The 22110-nt window shown below is 39.0% G+C and overlaps 1 protein-coding gene across 4 annotated transcripts in view; it reads right to left on the bottom strand.

Annotated features, from left to right (window-relative positions):
* Positions 1-22110, bottom strand: part of LOC142401333 (glucocorticoid receptor-like) — a 62962-nt gene that overhangs the window by 14002 nt on the left and 26850 nt on the right. For 3 of the 4 annotated variants that reach the window (XM_075486727.1, XM_075486725.1, XM_075486726.1), the window contains exons 3-5: positions 9407-9564; positions 7331-7357; positions 2859-2975 (exon numbers count right to left, since the gene is read on the bottom strand). In XM_075486727.1, coding sequence (XP_075342842.1) covers positions 2859-2975; positions 7331-7357; positions 9407-9564 — 302 coding nt within the window. The remainder of the gene's footprint in view (positions 1-2858; positions 2976-7330; positions 7358-9406; positions 9565-22110) is intronic. The other variant, XM_075486728.1, reaches the window with a different exon arrangement.

The raw sequence follows: 22110 nt of genomic DNA on the forward strand, positions 1-22110 counted from the left end.
AATCACTAAAGCCTCATCAAAACATTGTTTCCTGTACCAACATTCAGGCCTTTCTTTTCTTGATTTCTCTCTTTTTTTTTTTAAAGTGGATAATGTCAGTAACAATTTCCCAGAACCCAAAGTGATGTCCATATACCAGGACAAAACTATTGTGATGATTTGAGCTTGTTTTGCAGCCATTGGACCTGGGCACCTGCAGTCATTGAGTCCACCATGAACTCCTCTGGATACCAAAGTATTCTAGAGTCAAATGTGAGGCCGTCTGTCCGACAGCTAAAGCTTGGCTGAAACTGGCTCATCAACAGGACAATGATCCCATTGGACTGGATTGAGGTCCAGTCAAAGGCAGGACCTCAATCCAATTGAAATGCTGTGGTGGGGGACCATAAGAGAGCTGTGCGTAAGCCAGTGCTGCAAACCTCAAAGAACTAAAGCAACACTGTAAGCAAGAGTGGGCCAAAATTCATCCTCAAATATGTGGGAACTGATAACGTCATACGGGAAATGATTACTTCAAGTTATTGCTGCTAAAGGAGGTTCTAAAAGCTACTTAATCATGGGGTTTATGCAGTTTTTCATACACTGCTTCTGTATTTTGGCTTAGTTTTTGTTACACAAAGAATGGCACTTTTGAGGTTGTGCTCACCAAATTTTAGGACCTGGTAAGGACTATAAATAATATTTTAAAATAGAAGGGTTGTAGAAATATGTGCTAGGTTGTTTAATCAAGTCTAAACCCTGGAAACATATCATTCACAATTCCTATAGAAGAGTTAGAAAATTGGAGAATTATTTCATCATCGAAGCCAGAACTATCAAAAACAGCTGCGATATTTTTGTGACAAACATCCTTTGCTGTGGAAAAGCACATGAAAAACAAGTTTCACTTCCTGCTGAAACATGCAGGCCAACACTCTCATGAGGTCAATAATTAACATGTTCAAAATAGCTTATAAGGAGGTATAAAGGGGTGGACACTGGCATTACACCACAAACCGTCACCCCACAAAACTGACTTCATGCCCTATCCGATACGATATTTTCCAAGGAATTTGTCATTTTTTCAGTTTTCCTGTCATTTGAGGTTGGTTTGAGATGGTTAGGGTTAGGCATTAAAAATATATGTGGTTTGTGTTGGATCTTGATAAATCAATAGTCAGGCTTAGTGATAAAAATCACATGGTTTAAGTCTGAATACTAATAAATACAAAGTTACAGGTTGGAATCCTGTAACTTCTATCTAGAAAACAACACATCTATCTAGAAAACAACATTCAGAAGAATATATTACCATCAAGCAATTCTTGGACATTGTTGTGACACTACCAGTTGTGAACCATTAACACGGGCTGGGCTGGAATGAAACATGACAACCTCTTCTGTGCGTACTCTCTCCTGATCGCTTTACCTCAGTACTTCTTATATCCCGGTTAAGTCTGTGGCCCCTTTGACCTGACCCAATTGATTTAATTCAATACAGACAAGATGAGGGGGTCAAGTCCGCAACTTATCTCTTCTCTGCTCAGTGAAGACCTAAAACGTCTTATATACTTTTCCAATTCTGGGAAGCTTGATTGAACATTTTCTTTACTTTCTCGACATCAATGAAGCAGAAAGTGATGCAATGCAGCCCTTACAGTGAGCATTACTTAGGCATCATTTAGAAATTTTTTTTTTTTAACTACATGTGAAAAACACATTAGATGTTGAGAGGTTGCCATGAAAAGAACATGCATTTCCTACGCTCTACCTTTTTTCATTTCCTCTCTAAGCGTTTCTATGGAAACTACAAGCCTTTTAGATAGAAGCCGTCTGCTGAAGTGCTGACATCCATCAAATCCCACTTTCTCTCTTCCTGCCTCACCCGCATGTGAAAATACTGTCATCTGTCTGACAAACCCTTTTTTCCCATGTACTCTCACTCAAAACTGAATTGAACAACCTACTGACAGATATTTCTTCCACCGAGGGAGCACGAGTTTAAATAACAGAACAACCAACTTCCAAGTACTTAAGCAGTGGTGCCTGCTGCCTTCCAGGTCCATCTTCGTAAACCCTGTCACAGCCTAATTACTGCACTGACCAAAGCCTTGCTTAAGCTCGAAGCTGAATCAAGTCAAAGATCACCAGGTTATTCAAGGAAGAAGGCTTAGACAAGGCATTGATCAGTGATGATGTGCTCTTTTTCTGCCTCGCTTGCATGCTTAGAGAAAGCAGTACATAGAAGTATGGAATATATATATATATATACACATACACAAGTACACAAATGAGTAAAAAACTTGTCAACCATAAACTCCTCTTTATTACAAAGTATCCTGGAGTCCGACAGCTAAAATTGGGTCATGCAACAGAGCGATACCAAACACAGCCGCACATCTACAACAGAGTCCCTGAAAAAGAGAAGAGTCAAGGTGTTGCAACAGACCAGGCAAAGTCCAGAGCTCAACCTGGATTAAATGCTTTGGTGGGACCTCGGGAGAGCTGTACATAAACAAATAAGGCAAACAGCATTGTGAAGAAGAACGGGCCAAATCACTCTACAATGATGTAAGTGATTGATAACGCCGTACAGAAAATGATTATTTCAAGTTATTGCTGCTGTAGATGGTTGCACAATCTGCTGAATAACAAGGGTGTCATTTTAGCTTAGGTTGTGTTGAATAAAGACATGATAATGTGTCACATGTTGCTCATTTGAAGTTGTATTTATCTGAATTTATGATCTGATAAGGACCAGATGATTTTTTAAAATGTTCTGATGCATAAAACCTGAGAATTGAAAGAGGGTGTGCTTTCTTTTTCCAAAACTCTAAATGTGGTTTGACTTGATTCAGAGGATGGGTCAGACTCTTTACCTTCCAAGTTCATTCCGGCTTGAAGGCATTTCCTGAAGCGGCAGGCTGGGCAGTTTTTCCTTCGGATCTTATCAATGATGCAGTCGTTTCTCCCCGCACACAGGTAGTTGTGCTGACCTGTAAAGAGAGGAGGAGGAACAAGAAAGAGGATAAGGGAGACAAATTAGCCAGCTAAGAGGGTTTTAGAAGGATTAGCCTGGTCAGTATGTATAACCAACTTCACCACCTGCTGATTCTACAGTAAGCCTCACAAGCTTGTGGCATGCCTGTTGTGTTGATGTTGAATTACTGTATACTGAGCTATTTGAGCACAACAATACCACAAAGCCCCTGTACTAGAGTCTAAATTGATTGCTTTTGTTGGCAAACCACAGATGCTTTTCACCTCTCAGTGACTCTTTTTGGACACAAAAATGCAGCCCTATATGATTTAAATGGGGGGTACACAGTGGTGGCTGTGATTAGAATTGATTCAATTTGAAAAAGAGACATAAATAGATTAATTTGATTCATAAGTTCATTTGAATTCAAATACATAAGAAAGCCTGCCAGAGAAGGGATTCTACATTTTTTAACAAATGCCACATATAATATACCTTTTGTAGTTTTTGAAGATCTTTGTGGCTAACTCATTGTGGCATATGCTTATTTTTCATGGTGCATGCTGAAAGATCTATTTTAAGTCATGTTACTGTATCGGTTCAGAAGAACTGCCACAGTGCAAACAGTGTCTTGATTTTAGTATAGACCACTGTAAAGTGACAGAGCCTGAGGAGTATCACATGAATTTGATCCTGTCCAGAATCAAGGGATTCTTTTGAGTTCAGACTGAAACATAATCAGTTAATATGGGGATGTCACACACTGTAGAATCATGCCAAGCAATTCACACTGGGTTTTTTCCCCCTTCACTATGACAGTTATTCTATGAAATCAAACCGTCATTCTTGACTCAAATCATTTCCAATATGCTATGTGACTCACTAGCCCACAATGGACTTCACATCAGCTTCTGAGAGCATGCAACACTGTACAAAACAGATCATAGGTAGTGAATTAGAAAAGCTTGTTCTTTCAAAGTGGAAACATCTTCACCACATCCTACCAGTTATCAGTCACAATGAACAGAAAGTTGTCATTTTTATCTCCAAAGCTGGAACATTTAGCTTTGTACCTCTGTCATGACCTCTGTTAAAGATCATTAAAATGATTGGATTCCTGAAAAGCTTGCCTATAAAGAGAACAGGGTGCACTGAAGATGCTGAGCAAGTTGCAAAGGAAGAAAAAAATAGCATAAACCAAATGACAACAAAATAAAATAAAAAAATGTCAGCAGAAATTACAACCTGCTTTTTCTGGACGTCTTATTCACCTGCTGGTTATCCAGTTAGGAAGTGATCTGTGCTGCATTGCTCAAGCTTTGCAATAGAAAATTGTTACCATAAAGGAAACCTCCTCTGAAAGGTGGACAAAACCATTTGTTATGAAAGCACATTTTAATGTCTGAATCACTGCTTAGTCTCCACATAACCAGCATCAATGCATTCTTAGCTGAAACAAAAAGGGAACATTGCCTTGACAAAATGTCATGTGAGCCCTGTAATTCACCCGTGACGCGGATTCTTTGTGGTAGTAATAGCTTAATTGTCATTTTAGTAAAAAAATTTATTTAATTTAACACTTGAATGACTTTCAAACTTGGATTTTATTATTTCAGTTTGGACAGCACAACTGAATAATCCTAAATCCTAACACGTAGCCATATAACAAAAATATTTGAGACCCACCAAGGGAGTCTTCAATTACCATTACTACCACTAGCACTACTACTAGATATCTGCGAAATCCAAAATTATTTTGGAAAATGACGGCATGTAAATCTGTGGTTCTCACTGCTTCCTGGCCATTTGGTTACATAATATTCCTCTTCGCTTGTCAAGCAGACAAAGGGGACATGTTTTTTTTGGGGGGGTTATATTTTGAAAGGGAAACTTTCATAAATGCATATGCAACAGGACACATGCACACACAAAAAAAAAAAAAAAAAAAAAAAAAAAAAAAAAAAAAAAAAATCGACACGCCCAAACTTTCCATGCCCTAACTTCTTCTCTGCCTTATTAGTAATTACCGGCAATAACTTTTGAATGCCAAAAACAGTTATCCACTGTTGACGATGCTCATCCAAAACTTTACAAAAGATTAGACAGAAAGCACTATTTTGGAGTGAATTACAGCAGTGAAAGCAACAGACAGTGACAGTGTGTGCCATCATGATGTGACAGTAGTGTGACATGAAAAGATTGTATTTAAAATGTAGTCATGATCCCTTCAATGGTAAAACCAAGGTTGAAAAAGTGTAGCAACCATGCTGAGGAAGTGGTTTTGTTAACCAAAGTGCAATATGCCTCCATGTTCATAAACTCTATAAACAGATACTGCATATGATGCAGAATCTGTAAGCAAGATGCTGGGAGTTACAAATGTAGTCATGATGTTTGAACAGGCTTTGGTTGCATACAAGCCAACAGTCCATGTGAATGCAAACTTAAATCCACCTGCTGTCGTATGCCAACAATTTAGCAGCAGATGACCCTGCCCTGAGAGGCTGGGTCCAACAACGGAGGTTAGGCTCTTCATAATAAAATCATTTCACTTTTGCGGCTCTCGTGATCTTTTTCAAAATACAGGTCTTTGTTCAATTCTCTACAATTTTACAACCTGTCCAGCCACGTAAAGAAAATACATTTATCATTGCGTATTTTCCATTTTAGCCTGGATATGAAACCCAAGTTCGTATTTGACAAACAGTGTCGTACTGGCTGTCAGACTGCTGTAAAACAGGGCAGTGAGTCAGACAGGAACATTTTCTTTATAATGCCATATGTTTCATTATGCTGCCTGTGAATACTAAGACTAGTGGTGCAGTCTAAAGACCCCAGACAGCAGCAAACACTACATCTGGGACACCAAGCAAATGATTAGCTCAGCTTAATGATGCTTCATCCTCAAATGATTGTGGCAGTCTGTGGCCAAGATGGAGTTGACACGCATTTATAGGTGTACTGTATTTGAACCAAGTCTGGCTTTACCAAAACAAATGAGTAAAAAGTTAATCAAATCAGTTTATGTAAATGGAAAGTAGAGTTGCTAGTTACTTAGTGTAGAATTTATATACAACCAGATATTGTGGATTGGATATTATGTGCAGGGTTTGTAGTGTGAAGGCAAAATGGCAGTTCTGGGGCTGTCATTTGCAGCCATCACTGATATCACAGGAAGACATAACACACAACATCATAAAAAGCCATCTGTGGTGTCAAATGGGCCAGCTGAGTCCCTTATTCTGCCCCGATCTGCTAAAACTTGTCTGTCAGCTCCATCAGCCGTGGCTGATGAAGCTTAAAGGCCAAACTAGAAAGTAGAGCTAGTGATTAGCACTGTCAACTCACAGTGAAAAGGCCCTCCGTTTAAATCCAATCAAAGCTGTTCACTAGTCTGACCAATTATTGTTGGTATGTATGGTAGAAACAACAAAAAAATTCCTTTTTTGCCTAATAATTCACAAACATTTAATAACAGTCTATAAAATTATACAAATAAATAAATAAAATGTTTTTAACTGGAAATTATAACGTAATAGAAGCTATTCCAGTCTTGTTTGTTTGGGATCCAATTAATAAAAAACTATTACTTAACCATAAAAGATTAAGAGGGCAAAGGACTATATCATTGCAAACAACATATGTCTGGAATTCTGAAAGAACTCGTTTGTCCTGATATCCGGGAAACTAAACCCATAAAAACTTCGGGTCTTTGTGGGCTTGGTTTTTGATGTGGCGAGATTCAAATTTCTAGATGAAGTTAAAACCGATTAACAATTTAAGCAACTCCACAGATGGATGTTGGACACTGCATTTCATTGAGGTGAGAAATAATATGTAAAACAAAACCCAACATTCACATGAGCTGATGATCAGTCCTGCAGAGTATATTTAAAAAGCAGACATCTCACTGTAGACTGAAAACATTCATCGGCAGAAACCCTGAGACACTAAGTAAATAAAACACTCCCAACAGCATAGGGAGAAAAAAATTGGCATCAGATCTAAGGAGGTGATGTGAGTTAAGTGCAAAGGAACAGGCTAACTGGTGACAACACTGGACTGAGATTTTTGGATCAACCACCTGTGAGGATGATAAGGTAAAGCATTCCAAGCAGAAACTGAAGAGCACAATAATCATTCACAGGCAACTGATGCTGATTTGAATTACCAAGGCAGAATATTTGCATGCATTAAGAGATAGTTGGCAGAGGAGGCTTTGCATGTATCTAGGCAGATTGGTCATAGTTTAGTGCTGAAGGAATACAGGGACATGAATAAATCAGAGGTGACAGTTTTTGTTTTTAAATCATCATCATAATTACAATAATAAGAATTATTATTGTTGTTATTAAAAGTGCATTTATTTACCATCTGTGTTTTGTCGTGCTCTCCATCCTTCACCATAGAGACAACGAGCGTAGAACGGAGAAGGGGGAGAAAAAAAAATGACACATATAATTCTCTCAGTGCTGCTGTAGGAAGTTCAGTTTGAGTGCTCGGCAGTTACACCAGCACCACAACAAAAAAACAAACAAAAAAAACAGCTTGGACAGCAGATAACAATCATATAAGCGTGCAAGTTGTAATAACAGAGAACAAATGTTGTTCAGTTCATATCAATTCATTTTCTTTATCCTTTTAAGTTTTCCACATTTTATGTTTCAGACTCATCAGAAGACACTTTTGCTCAATTCTTTGCAATAGCAAAGCAACAGCAGATTTTTGGGATAAAAACTTAAAAGAAAAAAAAAGCATTCAGGCTCTTCATGGAGTACTTTGCTTATGCATCTTTGGCAGTCTTCTTAGGAATGATTCTACAAGCTTGACACACCATTCATCTGGAGGTTTTTCTCCAGAAACACACAAGCTCAACCAGGTTGGTTGGGTGGCATCAGTGCACAGCCATATTTTTTGGACTCCATGTAGATGCTATGCATGCAACTTTTTTTCTATCCTGACAAATCTCCCAGATCGTCACAGAAAAACAAGCCCATAGAATGATTCTGCCAGCACCGTCTTTCTATGTAGAAATACATGTTAGAGATCAGTTCAAATCAGAGGATTTGCTTCTCATGGTCTAGTTCAGAGCCTTTTGCAAAACTGCTTGGAGTTTGTCATATTGATCTTAGTGATGAAGGGCTGCTGCATGGCCACGCTACCATAAATTCAAGGGTCTGAATGCTTATTTTGTTTGAGTATTATTTTTGAAAGATTACGAAAACACTTTTTGAGTATTGTGTGTAAATTGACAAAAAACAGAAATGTGAAAAACTTGACAGGGTGTGAAACCTTTCAGTTGACACTATCCAGTTCTACAGGTTATCTGTATCACTTTTGAACATTTAGTTGAGAAACATGTAAAATAGCCTAACATTTTATTGTATGCAGAAGACCACAACGTGTTTCCAATAATAAATTCCATCAACAACCAGCCATGTTTTAATCCTGAACTGCTGCAGAAGTCAAAGAGAAAATCAAGAGCAATAATTTCCCCACAGTAAGTTTGGAAACCACCCATTACTTCACAAGCAATGTTAGGTGCAGTTACAGAAAAAAAAAAAAACAGATGCAGAATGAAACGAGGACAAGGGTATTGGCCCTTTAACCAGAAAAAAAAGTTAGCCTTATCTCTTTGCTTCGGTTTGAATCAATACAATTAGAGAATAGTTTATTCATTGTTCATGACGGTTTTACAAGCAATGATCGACATAAAAAAAGAAAACTCCCCAGAAAGTTATCACACATCTGCGGAGGCAGCGTGTAGACAAACAGGAAAAGGGAAAAGTAAAGCACAGTAGAGGGGTGGGGGGGAGCCCTAAACACAAAATATTTTGTTTGTTAGATGCGTTCTGGTCCTCATCATTACAAGATTTAAGACAAGCATTGTGACAAACAAACGATTTGCCTTTCACTAGGACAGAATACGCTATCAGAAGACATCAAAAGTGACTGAAAGGCTGTAATAGCCTCCTGGAGAACAATACTCTGTGAAATGGAAACTTGTGGTGGTGATAATTTTGGACCGAGTTTGTTTGCTTTAATCAAAGTCACTAATGAGTAATCTCTGCTTTGACACAGGACAAAGAGGAAGGAGAAAAAGTATTTATACAAAGCCAGGACTAATAACTAAAACCACGGAAATGCAAGTAGTTAATACAGCCTGAGAACAGAGAAATAGCAAAGATGGGAAAAAGTGTCAACTGAAGTTTTGTAATTGATGTGAATGTGAAAAGTTAAAGGATGCTGATCATTGGATGCCATTCTAGAAAGTTGTGGCTTCATTATACACTGTAGAGCAAAGATCTGATCATAGCTTGGTCTAAATGTCGTTCTAATTCAATGAACATTTTCCTGATGAAGCTGTTTTTGTGACGTATGCTGTGTGATGTCTGAGAGAGTGAGTGACTGAGGGTGTAAATGCACAGGCAGGCGTGTGAGACCAACCTTCGACGGCTCTCTTGAAGAACACCTTGCAACTGCCACAGGTTACCACCCCGTAGTGGCATCCTGAGGCCTCATCCGAGCACACCAAACAGATCTTATGGGTCTGTCCGCTGGGCTTGGACTGGCCCGACCCTGAAGTGCTGCTGGTCTCGCCCGTTCTGGGTGGTGAGCAGGGATATGTACAGACAGCGAGAGAAAAAACAAAAAAAGGAAAAGATACGTTAAGATGTGTGACCCACATGAAAATATGGCGGTGTTTTTTTTATCAACTGAAATTGCAGAGCTCTGAGTTACAAGAATCGAGAGTGTTATGTTATACTGTTGGTAGGAGACATAGAAACAAACAAAGAAAAAAAAGAATTAGAAGAAAAAAACTGAATTAAAATCGTCATTTCAATCGAGTCTTCCTGAGGTCAAAGTAGTAAGCAGGCGAGTGCTTGAATATCAAAAGCAAGGTTGGTAAAATATAAAGGCTCTTCTGGAAATCAGACAAACGGAAAAGATCAATGGCACCAAAAACATCCAACAGGAAAGCGGAAGTATTTGTAATTATTCGGCCCATTCTCAAAGTTAACGGGATCTTGCATTTACAACAGATTTTCTTTTTAAAGTCTGCAATTTTTCAGTCTGACAATAAGAAGCAAGCTGCAATAGACGAGAGATGATCAGTTGTGTTGTCTTTGTGAAACCAAATAAGCCAAACACAATGAAACCTATCGTTGGTGACAGCTTCTTTGTACGGTAGCTTAAGCTCTAAATCTCGGGCCAAGCCTGAAATTGTGTTATAAAATGCATATTAAAGCCTTGTTAAACCCCTCTAAAAGGACTAGTGTACACAGTCGCAGTTGTCAATTTCTTTTGCCTTTATTAAAGTTAGTGACACTCCAGACCTGCAGAGTGAAGCTTTTAGGTGAAGTGGCAGCATGTGCGCTGTGAGCACGTCAGCAGCGTGTAATTCATGCCAGGAATTTGACCGCATTAAACAGGCTGTAATCTTTTCTCTGCTGTTTGTTTTGGTAGCACACCGGTTGGAATGTGTGGGGGGGATTATGCAACAGAGCTATCCTGCAAAGCTTGATAATGACTTTATATATAGGTCTATATATATCTCAGCTCTGGTGCTGATGTTGCAGCTTTATTAAATGGACGCATGAATGGTTGTTTCAAGTCTTCTTATTGATACTCTAACGGACTCTTGTTCACAAAGCATGATTGGATAGTGGAGTAAAAAGAGTGGAAAAAAAGCTTGCTCTGTCCATCACACCGATCAGGATCTGACCTCACTCCTATTTTCAAACAAGCATGACCTAATTTGACAGTAGCCAGTGCCTCGCGGTCATTGGAAAGACGACACCTGCTTATGTAAACTTGACTGAAACCAAAGCGGACTAGCAGTGGAAGATCTTGGAAAACATCCAGCTAAGATGTTTATCCATATCTTAACACTAAGCCGGTGAAATTAGTCACCCTTAGCTCATACAGAGAGGCTCAAATTATTGTAGAATACAATACCGGTTTAGCTTTTGGCAGTCTCTAAAAAACAGCACAATCATGTCGTTTTACAGATGGCCGACACAGAGGGGGTAAAGAATATCAAGCAGCGGGACCATCACAATGAAAACATAATGTGTAAAATGCTCATTTTTGGAGATGCTTAAAAGAAATACAAACTAAAACTAGCTGCATCTTTCTTCTGAAATAACATTTTAAAAAATGTATCATTTGTTCTATATATAGTGCACTGCAAAGACAGTCAGATGCAATTTAACTTTGTGAACCCATGTGAAAAAAAACATAACATAACATACATATTTCAACCTCAGACCTCAACCTTTGTATTACCAGAACCTAAATGACTCATATGGCTCATATTGAAACTTATCAAACCCACAAATAGCTGCTTTAACGCTCCATTAGAGGTAGAGTTATCTAGCGAAGATTACCTGTTAAGTGACAGATCCCATGATTCTACTCCCACAAACCCAGTGAGGCAGTGTATATACTGTATTTGCCATGTCTTGTTTTTGATGTTTTGTTTTATTTCAAAGTGCATAAGAGGGCTAAAAGTATTACATAATTCCATCATGCTTGGTTCTGGCATGACCCAAATGCGGGTATAATAAAATTACCACAGTGTGATGTTTGAATTAAACATTTATAACCCGCCCCCTCTCCTACTTTTGCTCCACGTCACATGCTTCTTTCATTGCTGAGACATCACATGTGGCTTTGAGCCATGTTGCACAGACTTAAGCCTCATAAGGAATGTCTCTATGCTGGACCAGAGCGCGGCAAACGTACAAATATGACAATTCACAATCAAACATGCAGGGCTCATATGTACTCGTAAGCATACATAATAGCCCTTACTTTCTGGGAGGACTTAAGTAAAAAGCAGGAATAAATGTAAAGAAAGTAGGTTTTGGTTCATTGTCCTTTGCTCCGCTGTCTCCATCCATACTGCATTTAGTGCACGTGTGTGTTCACCTCACAGGAAAATGTAACAAAAATCTGAGTGGACATTGTTCTTCCAATTATTTCTCCCCAACTATTTTCCTCTACCAACAAACGTCTCTTTCTGTGTGAATATGTGTAAACAGTATGAATACTGGAGGACACTGGCAACAAGACTCAGAAACAATACAAATAAATAGTCAATTCTGCTGCAACACACAATTATCTAAAGGGTTTTAAGTTCTTAAAAGTTTTCCCTATCCCCATGCGCACAGTATATTTTTACAGGGTGTACACCATGGCATCCAAAGCTGAAAACCATTTCTTTTTTCTGATCTCTCCAGTGGCTCAGTATAAGACAGTCTACAACAAATAAAGATCCTGTAGTAGCTATGGAGAGACTGTCTGAACTGGGCTGACCTGCTCTGTCACTGGGGAATCATACAGCAGTTACAACAGTGGGAACCCATGTGAGCCAAGTTTTCCCAATAAGATCAAAGCTCTATAAAGCTAACATTTGGGAGCAGAAAGCACAAGATGGCTGTGAGAGATTGAGGCGCTTTATTTCAGAAGACATATGCAGGATATGAAAATGTTCCCAATACTTAATTATGACCCAAAAACAGGGAACCTGGAAGATTGCTTTTTAATTACTCCAAATAACAGCTGCTGTTTAGATGCCAGTTTATTGCCTCTACCAACACCGTTTTTGACTTTATTTTTAACGCTACCAACCACTGACAAAACTTAAAAGACACAGAGGTTCGTCAAGGCCATGCATTATTTGAGACCCTGCAGATATACTAGGGTTTTCCACACAATGGTATTACTTACTTACATATTTTCATCATTTTCACCATCTGAAATAGTAAAATCTACAACTGCAGAGCTCGATTCAGCTCTGCACTCCTAACACACACACACACACACATAACTTCCAATAACTTTTTCTTAACAACAACTTTCTAAGCTAAACTTTCTGAACCAAGCACAAAGAGTCCCCACGTCATATTACTACATTACTTTAATAATCATAATATGGTCAGCTAGCAATTAAATTCTTATTTGCAAAATCGACTCAACTGATTTCTTGCAAAAAAAGGCTCAAGAATGATCACATTCTGAGTACTAAACCTTTTGTGTTACAATAAATATTGTCCAGTTGGAATTTGAGTCTGGATGTTCTCGGGAAAGCTGGCTAACATTTGCATGCGAGGACATGTTAATAAGCAACGTTTTGGGCTTGTATCTTTTTCTTCAAAGTTCTGTTCCCAAGCATGCAAAGCATGACCTGATGACACCACCCAGGCTGGTTTATTTGCTCCAAACCAGGTGATGGAAACAATCCAAATGAGCATTTTCTATGAAGAGAAATTTCAAAAGTTTACTTCAAATTTGATTTGTAATTGGATGCAAACAGCTAATGCGTGAACTGAAACATGGCTCAAAAGGTGGAAATCCATAACAAGGTCATGTTTTACAGCGCAACCAGCCAGCCGTTCATTGTAAGATGCGGAAGGTGGCAGAATCTACACCTCTAATGTATGTTCAGCCAGAAACTGGTTGCTACTGAGTGACTTTTTGTTTATTTTTGTCTAAAATTCCTCTTTAAACATGGATTATTTGGACCAAACAAAAGAGTTTGTGTTGGGGCGTAAGATGAGTAAATCTGACAGTTGCAGATAACGTAGCATACGAAGTCCATTACAGCAGTAAGATAAACATAACCTACTTGTAAACAATAACTGTGCAACCACAGTCAATACATTATTAGTTTGTGCAGTGAACAAAAAATCTCACTCTTTCACTTTGAAATGATTGTGTAATTTCCCATCTTTACTGTACTTTTACCTCCATGCCTTCCCTTCACTCTCACCTCCTCTGTTTCCATCATGTCTGTTTCTCTCAACCAATCTCTATCCTCTACTCCTTTCTTAACACTCCATCCCCCTCTTCTTCCTTCCTCTTCCCCTCATCCTGCCTCATCTGCCAAGGTTATATAATATGTGTATTACTGCTGCTGGATCAGACGCCTCCCATCCCCACCCCCACTCCGTCTCTCGGCCAATCAAGCGTCACTACTGGCACGGAGCATGGAGGAGGTCAGGCGAGTCATGAGATTATCCAACTCACCTACCCAGAGACAAACCTGTGTGATATTATGAAGAAGCTTGCATGGAAGAGCGGACATGTTTGAAAGCCTGTGTTAATTTGGCATTACTGAGTGGAGGCCTTGGTTGCTGCAGAGAAGTTCAGTCATAAAACTGCCTTCATAAATCATAACGCAAATGCATGGCAGCTCTCTCTTTCTCTCTTCCTAAACACACCACCCACCCATCCTCATATTTGAGTGTCTACATCTCCTACGCAGTGTTTTAACTTCAAAGAGCCATAGAATCCTTTGGTGTGAAAGCCCTAGCGGAGTCAAGAAAATTTGACTCGAGACCACTGGTCCCATCCAACATGACCCTTGACCAAGTGGTTTTCCACTAGATTTCCCACACTGAAAAAAAGAAAGAAAAAGAAGCTAGAAAGTAAGCCCCGTCGTGCGCATGAAGTTGCTCGCTGGATCTGTTTAAGCCAGTGTGATAAACGAAAGCCAAAGCTAGTGAGGTGAGTCAGTGCAGAAGGAAAAACAAGTGGTTGAACCGAGCACTTTGACTTCCTCTCAAATGGAGTGACAGTTGAGGTTTCAGGCATCCCACGACTCCTTGTCTGTGCTCTAAAATAAACCAGCACCCATGCTCACAAAGAACCATTAGCAAAGCAGCAACAATGACAACTCATTAGCACCAATTTCCAGCGTGGCAGCGGCAGGCAGCGAACCACATGCTGAAATAAATCAGTCACTTCAATCTGCTCCATCACTTTCTTTTCTTCAGGCCTGAACACAATTTTCCTCGCCACAAGAATAAAACTCAGCAGTGGGCTAAGTGTGTGCTACAATAGTATACAGAGCGGCCCGCAATAGAGCAAACAATGGAACGAGTACAAGAACAGGCATTACACATTACTTTACAATAAGGCTGGAAGTGTGCAGCAGAGACAGGAGTGGGGCCTTTCAGCAGCGCTGCCTGCTGAATTTGCATTTATTTCGGCTTTTACAAGGTGCAGAGCAGCAAAAAGCAACACTCACAGACACATAATCTGCCCAAAGATTTATTTATGAGCCCCTGTCAGACAGCAAGAAAGAAAAAGAGAGAGCAAAGCTTCAAAATTGCCTCGTCCAATTTATAGCTTGTATCCTTCAGAGGATTTGTGTGGTGATGATCAGAGGAACTTGTCGTGCACGATTATGTTGTGAAAACAGATGATAACAAGTGTGCTGCTTTTTAAAAAAAACTGATAAAAACAAGGCTGCAGCCTGATAAGGTATATTTCAAGTCTGTTTAACTTCACGCCAAATGCTACAGTATGATCTTAACTATGACTAATATGTTTAAATGTATTAAATGTATGTAGGAACACTCTTCTTTACACAGTTTTGCGTAAAGTCAAGGCATGTACGTGCTAGCAGAGGAGATTAGCCCGGAAAAGAAAAGAGTCAAGCGACGATCTATAGCAAAGTGCTGACAGGACAGACAGGTATTTTTCTACAACTTAGATAACGCACAGAATAGAGGAGAGCAGTTAAAGTAGCTCAACAAATCTTCTTCTGTTCCTCTCTGAGAAGGATGTCGTTCGGGCTGGATGAGGTCACATGTTAAATCCCTGGAGTGAAGTTATGCTGCGTTGGAATGTGGAGCTTTACAGGAAACTAGGCCACATGGTGGACACCACAGAGAGCAGAATAAAGGGCAAGTTCAACTAAATATGAAGTTTAGAAAATATGAGGATCCGCTTTGTGAAAACAGTAAAACCTTTTTTCTGGAAGCTAAAAAGTAAGCTAAAGGTCATGTAACTATGACGACGGTCTTGTGAAGATGTATTTTTTTTTTCCTTTTTTTGTTAATTTACAATAAATTATTGTAAATTTCAACTGAAATAAATGTATCACTGATCACAGCTATTTCTGACTTTAGTCTGCTTGAAAACTTAGCTCAGAATCATTTGCAGCTCACCTTGAAAAACACATCAGCTAAAAAAACAATAAGAATGATTCAAACGTTGCTGTAAAAGAAAAAAAAACTGTTGCTCACCTTATCTCAACACAAGGAAATGCGTGTGTGTGTGTGTGTGTGTGTGCGTGTGCATTTGTATGCGTGTGTGGTCCAGAGAACCTTCAATTCCTCCCTGCAGATTCGATTTGCTGCTGGCACATTGTGTGTCTTAAATCAGATAGATGGCAAGGGCCCCTAGGGTGCACAGCACCCATTTCCCCTGGTCCTCTTATGTAATTAGCTTTCATTTAGGTCTTTAATGCTTTAGCCCCCACAAATTAACAAAAAGAAAGTCCTCTCTCCCCTTTTCACCCACTTCTCCTGAAGCAGCAGTGTTACAGAAAAGACTATTTTCTTCTCACCAATCATGATAAATTACCTTAAATGTCGCCATTACCACTGTCATCATTATCATCAAGCAAGCAACATAAGAGCGCTGTCATAGTTACAGTCTTTAAAGAGTTTTAGAAAATCAAGAGCATTAATTTCCTCACAGCAAGTTTGGCAACCACCCATTACTAAACAAGCAATGTTAGGTGGAGTTACAGGAAAAAAAAAAAAAACATACAGCAAATGCAGGGGCAGAATGAAACGAGGACAAGGTTATTGGCCCTTTAACCAGAAAAGAAAAGTTAGCCTTATCTCTTTGGTTCAGTTTTGAATCAATTAATTAGAGAATAGTTTATTCATTGTTCATGACGGTTTTACAAGCAATGATCGACATTAAAAAAAACTCCTCCGAAAGTTATGACACATCTGCGGAGGCAGCATGTAGACAAACAGGAAAAGGGAAAAGTAAAGCCCAGTAAAGAGGGGTGGGGGGGGGGGTGGGGCACAAAGAGCCCTAAACACAAAATATTTTGTTTCTTAGATGTGTTCTGGTCCCTTTCATTACAAGACATTACAAGCAAGCAACATAAGAGCGCTGTCATATTTACAGTCTTAAAAGGGCAACTGGGGCTTTTTTTGTCACTTTTTGTTGCTGTGAAGAATCAGAAACAATTAACAACCACAGAGAGAGAATTACATCAACATAAATATTTATCAAGGCCACAAATCTATGAATCTTAATGACATAAACATCCTTCCATTGAAGGGAACAGTTACAATGTCTCTTTATAAAAGGGGAAATAATGATTAGGATGAAATTAAAAGTCAAAACACAAGAAAAATGTTCCAAAAAAAGCATAAAATACGCAAAAGTATGGACCAAAAACCAAAGCAGCGAAAGACGTTGGTACTGAACATCGGTCCACTACACATAAATACAGCAAACAACAGTACCCTAACATGTGTGCCCCAGTAGCATCTCTCACCGAGCTGCAGTATATGAATCCAGTTTTAGTCTCTAAATGGAGAATGAGACCACAGTGAAATGACTTGCTTCCAGCATCAACCTAATACATGCCTATGACTGTTTACATTACTGCTGCTCACACCCAATGAATAAAACTAACAGTTACTTCAACCAAAGTTCCTCTAAACTGGTTCTATTTAAGGGAGTATGTAACAATAATGCTGTTGCATTTTTGTTGGGTTTCGGCGGCTTGACAGCCGATGGCCTTTTGACGTTTATCACAAACGTTTACAAGCATTTTTTTTTTTTTTTTAAACGCTGTAGTGCGGTGCAACAAACAGGCTGATCGATGGTGGGGGGAAAAAAAGATACAGGGTAGGCCAGCATAGCAAGTAGGCAAGAGTTCAGAGATACTCTCTACATCTGAAGCAGCAATGTCAGCAGAGAACAACGGTTAAGGCTTCGGCTTACATTTACATACGCCCACCATCTGCACAAGAGATTAATGACAATGTAGATGCAAACTGCAATGTGCTGACAAACTGCGAGAAAATCAAGGTCAGAAGACCAGTGGTATGAATGTGGGTGCCAAGGCTGCTGCACATGAGCGGTATCGTGCACCAATTCTGATTTTGAAGTTTCTAAACTGGGAGTTCTTTAAGCAACATGGGCTCCTTTTCAGGTTTGTTCAGTCTTAACAGTCTGTGACATGCTGTGGATCACGCCCACTACTTAAGCATATTACCAATACACAGTGAAATGTGACCACCTTGCCAAACTCGTTCCCTGTCAGAGGTATGAAATGAGAGTTTCAGTGACACGGCTGTCAAGGAAAAATTTTAATTAGTTTAAAAAAAGATTTGAACTAGCTTTGAGATTCATTTCCTTATCAGCGGCTGAGCAAAGGAAACTCAAAAGCAGCCATTTCATCAAATAAAGCTGCAGCTCAACTGTGTCGTTTATTACCTGAATACACATTTGATTTGGATGATTTCTTTGATTCTGCAGGAAATTTGAATGATGCATTCATGTCCCACTGTATATAAATCCTGAGTTATAAGTCGTCGAAATGGAAAAGGACTTCCTCAGGCTCTCAAGTGAAAGCCTTTTGTCTTAATCAGCAGTATCTTCACATACTCTGCCATCTGGTAGAGCACATTTTTCAGTCACTTTACTGCATCTCGTAAAACATTTCCGGAAGTAAGGCTGTCTTAGCCATCTCCTCCACTCAGTTCAAGTACATGAAGCTAAAAATGAGTGTATATTTCCTCTTGCGTCATCTGTTGGGGCAGCAGCATCAGAACCAGGGACCTAAAAAGACTCAACAACCTGATAAGGAAGGCTGGTTCTGTTCTGGGGACGACTGTGGAACCTCTGGAGACAATTATGCAAAGAAGGATTTTGCATAAAATCAAGAGAATTATGGACAACCCTGAACATCCTCTCCATGAGACTGTTATCGGAAAACAGAGTCTCTTCAGTCAAAGGCTTCTTCAGTTTGGATGCAAAACGGACCGCTACAGGAAATCTTTCCTGCCCACAGCCATCAGCATCTATAATAACTCCTTGATTTAATTGAGCTACATCAACATTTAATTTCCCTCTGGGATAAATAAAGTATTTTTGAATTTGAATTTTGAATATGTTGTGCATACATTTACGTGGACATATGTCTCAATAATTTTGCCCCCAGTGAATGCAAAAAAAGAACCATTTTAAGGTTAATGTCCATACAGTCCATGCAAATGATCCATATGTGTGTGTGCACAACAAAGATTTAGTGACCACAAATTGGACCTTTTTCTTAAATGATTTAGAGTGCTTGAACTTTAAATCTTATTGCAATTAATTCTACAGTGTTTACCTGTAAGCGATCATTTCTAAAATGATTCATGTAAATAATACCTTGGAGTTTTGTAGAGACCCTTACAAACTACACTGAAATAAATTGCAACATACTGTATTTCTGTTGAAAGATTACAGTACATTCTGTATTCTGTTTATCATGATGGTTTTTTTTTTTAAGGAAAACATACTGACTGTTCTACATGCTTTTAATAGGAATGTGCATCCAGTTAAATCTCAATTTCAATTTCAAATACAACTAAGCTGTTATATAAATATATCTGTTACACTACATTGCATCATGGTTTCTTGGTTTGAATGACATTAGTGGGTGTTGGCTCCGTCACGGCTCTCATTACGGCAGTTTCTTTTAGCATCAGTCTGGGTCATTACATTTGTTTTAATAACATTTCCGAGTAAATGACATTTTATCATAATGGGAGCGATAAGCATGATGAAGCTTTGTAGAATGAGCAGTGGCATGAAAACAGGGTTTAAAATTGCCATGAAATTGAATGTGTTCTTTTACTTGCAAATTTGTGTGTTTATCTGAAGTTGTAATTGTAAAATGAGTAAACTGAATGACTGCTATCTTATCAATTGTTTACTACATTGACGTTAATGACATCTTATTTATAAGTTACAAAGAGGGCAGCACAAGAACTGCATTTGTCATAATAAAATCCTGAAACACACTAAATGTATTCAAGTTTAGCCTCAATCAGGCCGCCGCGTGACATTTTTCTTTAGTTAAAAAGATCACCGATTAAACCGAGACGTGGTTAAAAAAAAGGCTGTGGTCAGGCCTTAAAACACACACACATACACAAACCTGTGGTTTGTCATTTCTAAAATCCACATAATCTGTCTCGAGTGTAAAGGCATGCAAATTATTGCACGTGTATGTTTGGTTTGATTTCATTCCGCTGCATTCTGAGGTATACAGTAGAGCAAACAGTACAGAGTGGTGAGTTGCAGCCAAGATTAGTCAAATATTTATCAGTAATTAGAAATCTGAAGCAATATTTGTTCGGCTGTTAAGTGCCGCTGATGAAGATCAGATGAGGCCCATGCAAGGTTTTCTTGGCCTGAATCAACCTCAGTCAAAACTACGTACAGTTTCAATATCCAATGAGCAGTGACTGTGAAATTAAAGGGAGAATTTGAACATGAGCATACTCACAAATCCAGCTTCCTATTGATGGATACATTTTCTTGTGTTCTGATCTCAGCTGCCTGCAAACCCAGTTAGGGCAGTTTTGCTCCCCAAAAACATTAAATTGGTTGGCATTGAAGAAAGAGACACTTTTATCTGGGTGCCCTGCCTTTAAATACACATTAAGTACAACTCTCTACTTCTATCTCGAACACACACACAGCCCACAAACCAAAGCACAAAGACAGCCATATGATAAAGGAGGTCAATCATTAACCCTACGAAGTACACTAAATATCTCTTCATGAAGATTCTTATCCTTGCATCCCTCAGCTGAAATTGGATATCACCGTGTGATCTATGACAGCAGGCATGAAAAAAGACGAGGGGAAATATGAAATGTGACTCAGATAACAAAAATAAATTATGAGGGGGAAAAAAAACACTATATTGCACTCATACTTTCCCCAGATTTCACAACTCGGTTCCTGTATGAGTTTATTTAAAGATATGGGAGACAGGGGAGTGAGTTATTTTAGACAGAAACAGAGGAGTAAGATAAAGTTATGAGGAAAAGTTGATCCAACAGACCACAAGCAAAAACCACCAAAAGAGAGCAGGTTGGTTGGAAAGGCAAGACCCCTCCCTTTCTTACATTACTGCTTCCTACGGGAAGGCCAGAGGAATTATGATCCACAGTGCCGATCTCAGACCTTTGCTAAGGGAGGAAAGAATCCTCCACGTGCTAGCTTTCACTTAGGTAAACTCAATGATGAAAAAAAAAAAAAAAGTCAGGGATGACGAGCTTTATAAGAGCTATGTAGAAAGGATTCAGACGGACTTGCTTCTTTTACTGCGATTCAGTCAACTACAGATATAGCACGGGCAAAAAGATCACAGCACATAAAGGGGAAATTACCTCTGGCTCTGTCAACAGTGTGGAGACATACTGCATGTTTGCTGGTACAGGATAAAACATGATTGGTTTCATATTAGATAACCAGTGGTTGCTCCTTGCTAAAAAAAAAAAAAAAAAAAAAAAAAAGCTACTGATGGAGGTTTTTTTTGTAATATTTTGCGAGAAAGGTTAACATTAATTGATCCATATAGTGTGTAATTTGTATGGAGACATACACAGCATACAGACAGCTTTTAAACAATATGTAAAAGAGAAATATCAGCTAACCATGAAACGTCCATCGACACAAATTTCCTCTTTCCTCCCCAGCAAAAAACCTGAAAAAAACCCAGCATCGGCTGCATTGATTTAATGGAGGTAAACAAAACCATTAGTTGTGAAAGTAGCACTTTTTACCACACAGCAACACTAATGGAGCAACCACATAAAGCACAGACTTCCCAAACAAATGTATCAGAGGTAAGCTCCAGAGAGGATGTGCATTTTAATTCGCCCCCACACACATGCACACGGACATTTCCTTTTTCCCTTATTCTCCCCAGATGCTCTTGGTCATCTGAGCTCACCACTCCTGTGTTTTCTCTTTCAATCTACACACGTCAACAGCCAGGAACAGCACTTTTAAAGTCGCATCTCCAGCGTCCCCGTTGCATCCTATCTCAGAAATAACCAGGGCATCATTTTTACAATGTATTAATTGTTTTCCATTCCACCACACTCAGGTCAGGTTTCTTTTTTAAAGACTACATTTCATTCTGAACTTAATTTTCTGGTATCAGGTGAACTAAGTGAATGCCAAAGGATGGTCAATTGCATTTAAAGTGTTTCCTAGGAGTATTATATGGAGACATTTTTTTTTTGTCCTGAAGGCTTCATGAGCTGTCTGTGACATACCTTGGGGAAAATAGCAGACAGTACAGCAGCTCTTTTTTC

Source organism: Odontesthes bonariensis, chromosome 16, assembly GCF_027942865.1.
Source record: "Odontesthes bonariensis isolate fOdoBon6 chromosome 16, fOdoBon6.hap1, whole genome shotgun sequence".
Classification (NCBI taxonomy): domain Eukaryota; kingdom Metazoa; phylum Chordata; class Actinopteri; order Atheriniformes; family Atherinopsidae; genus Odontesthes; species Odontesthes bonariensis.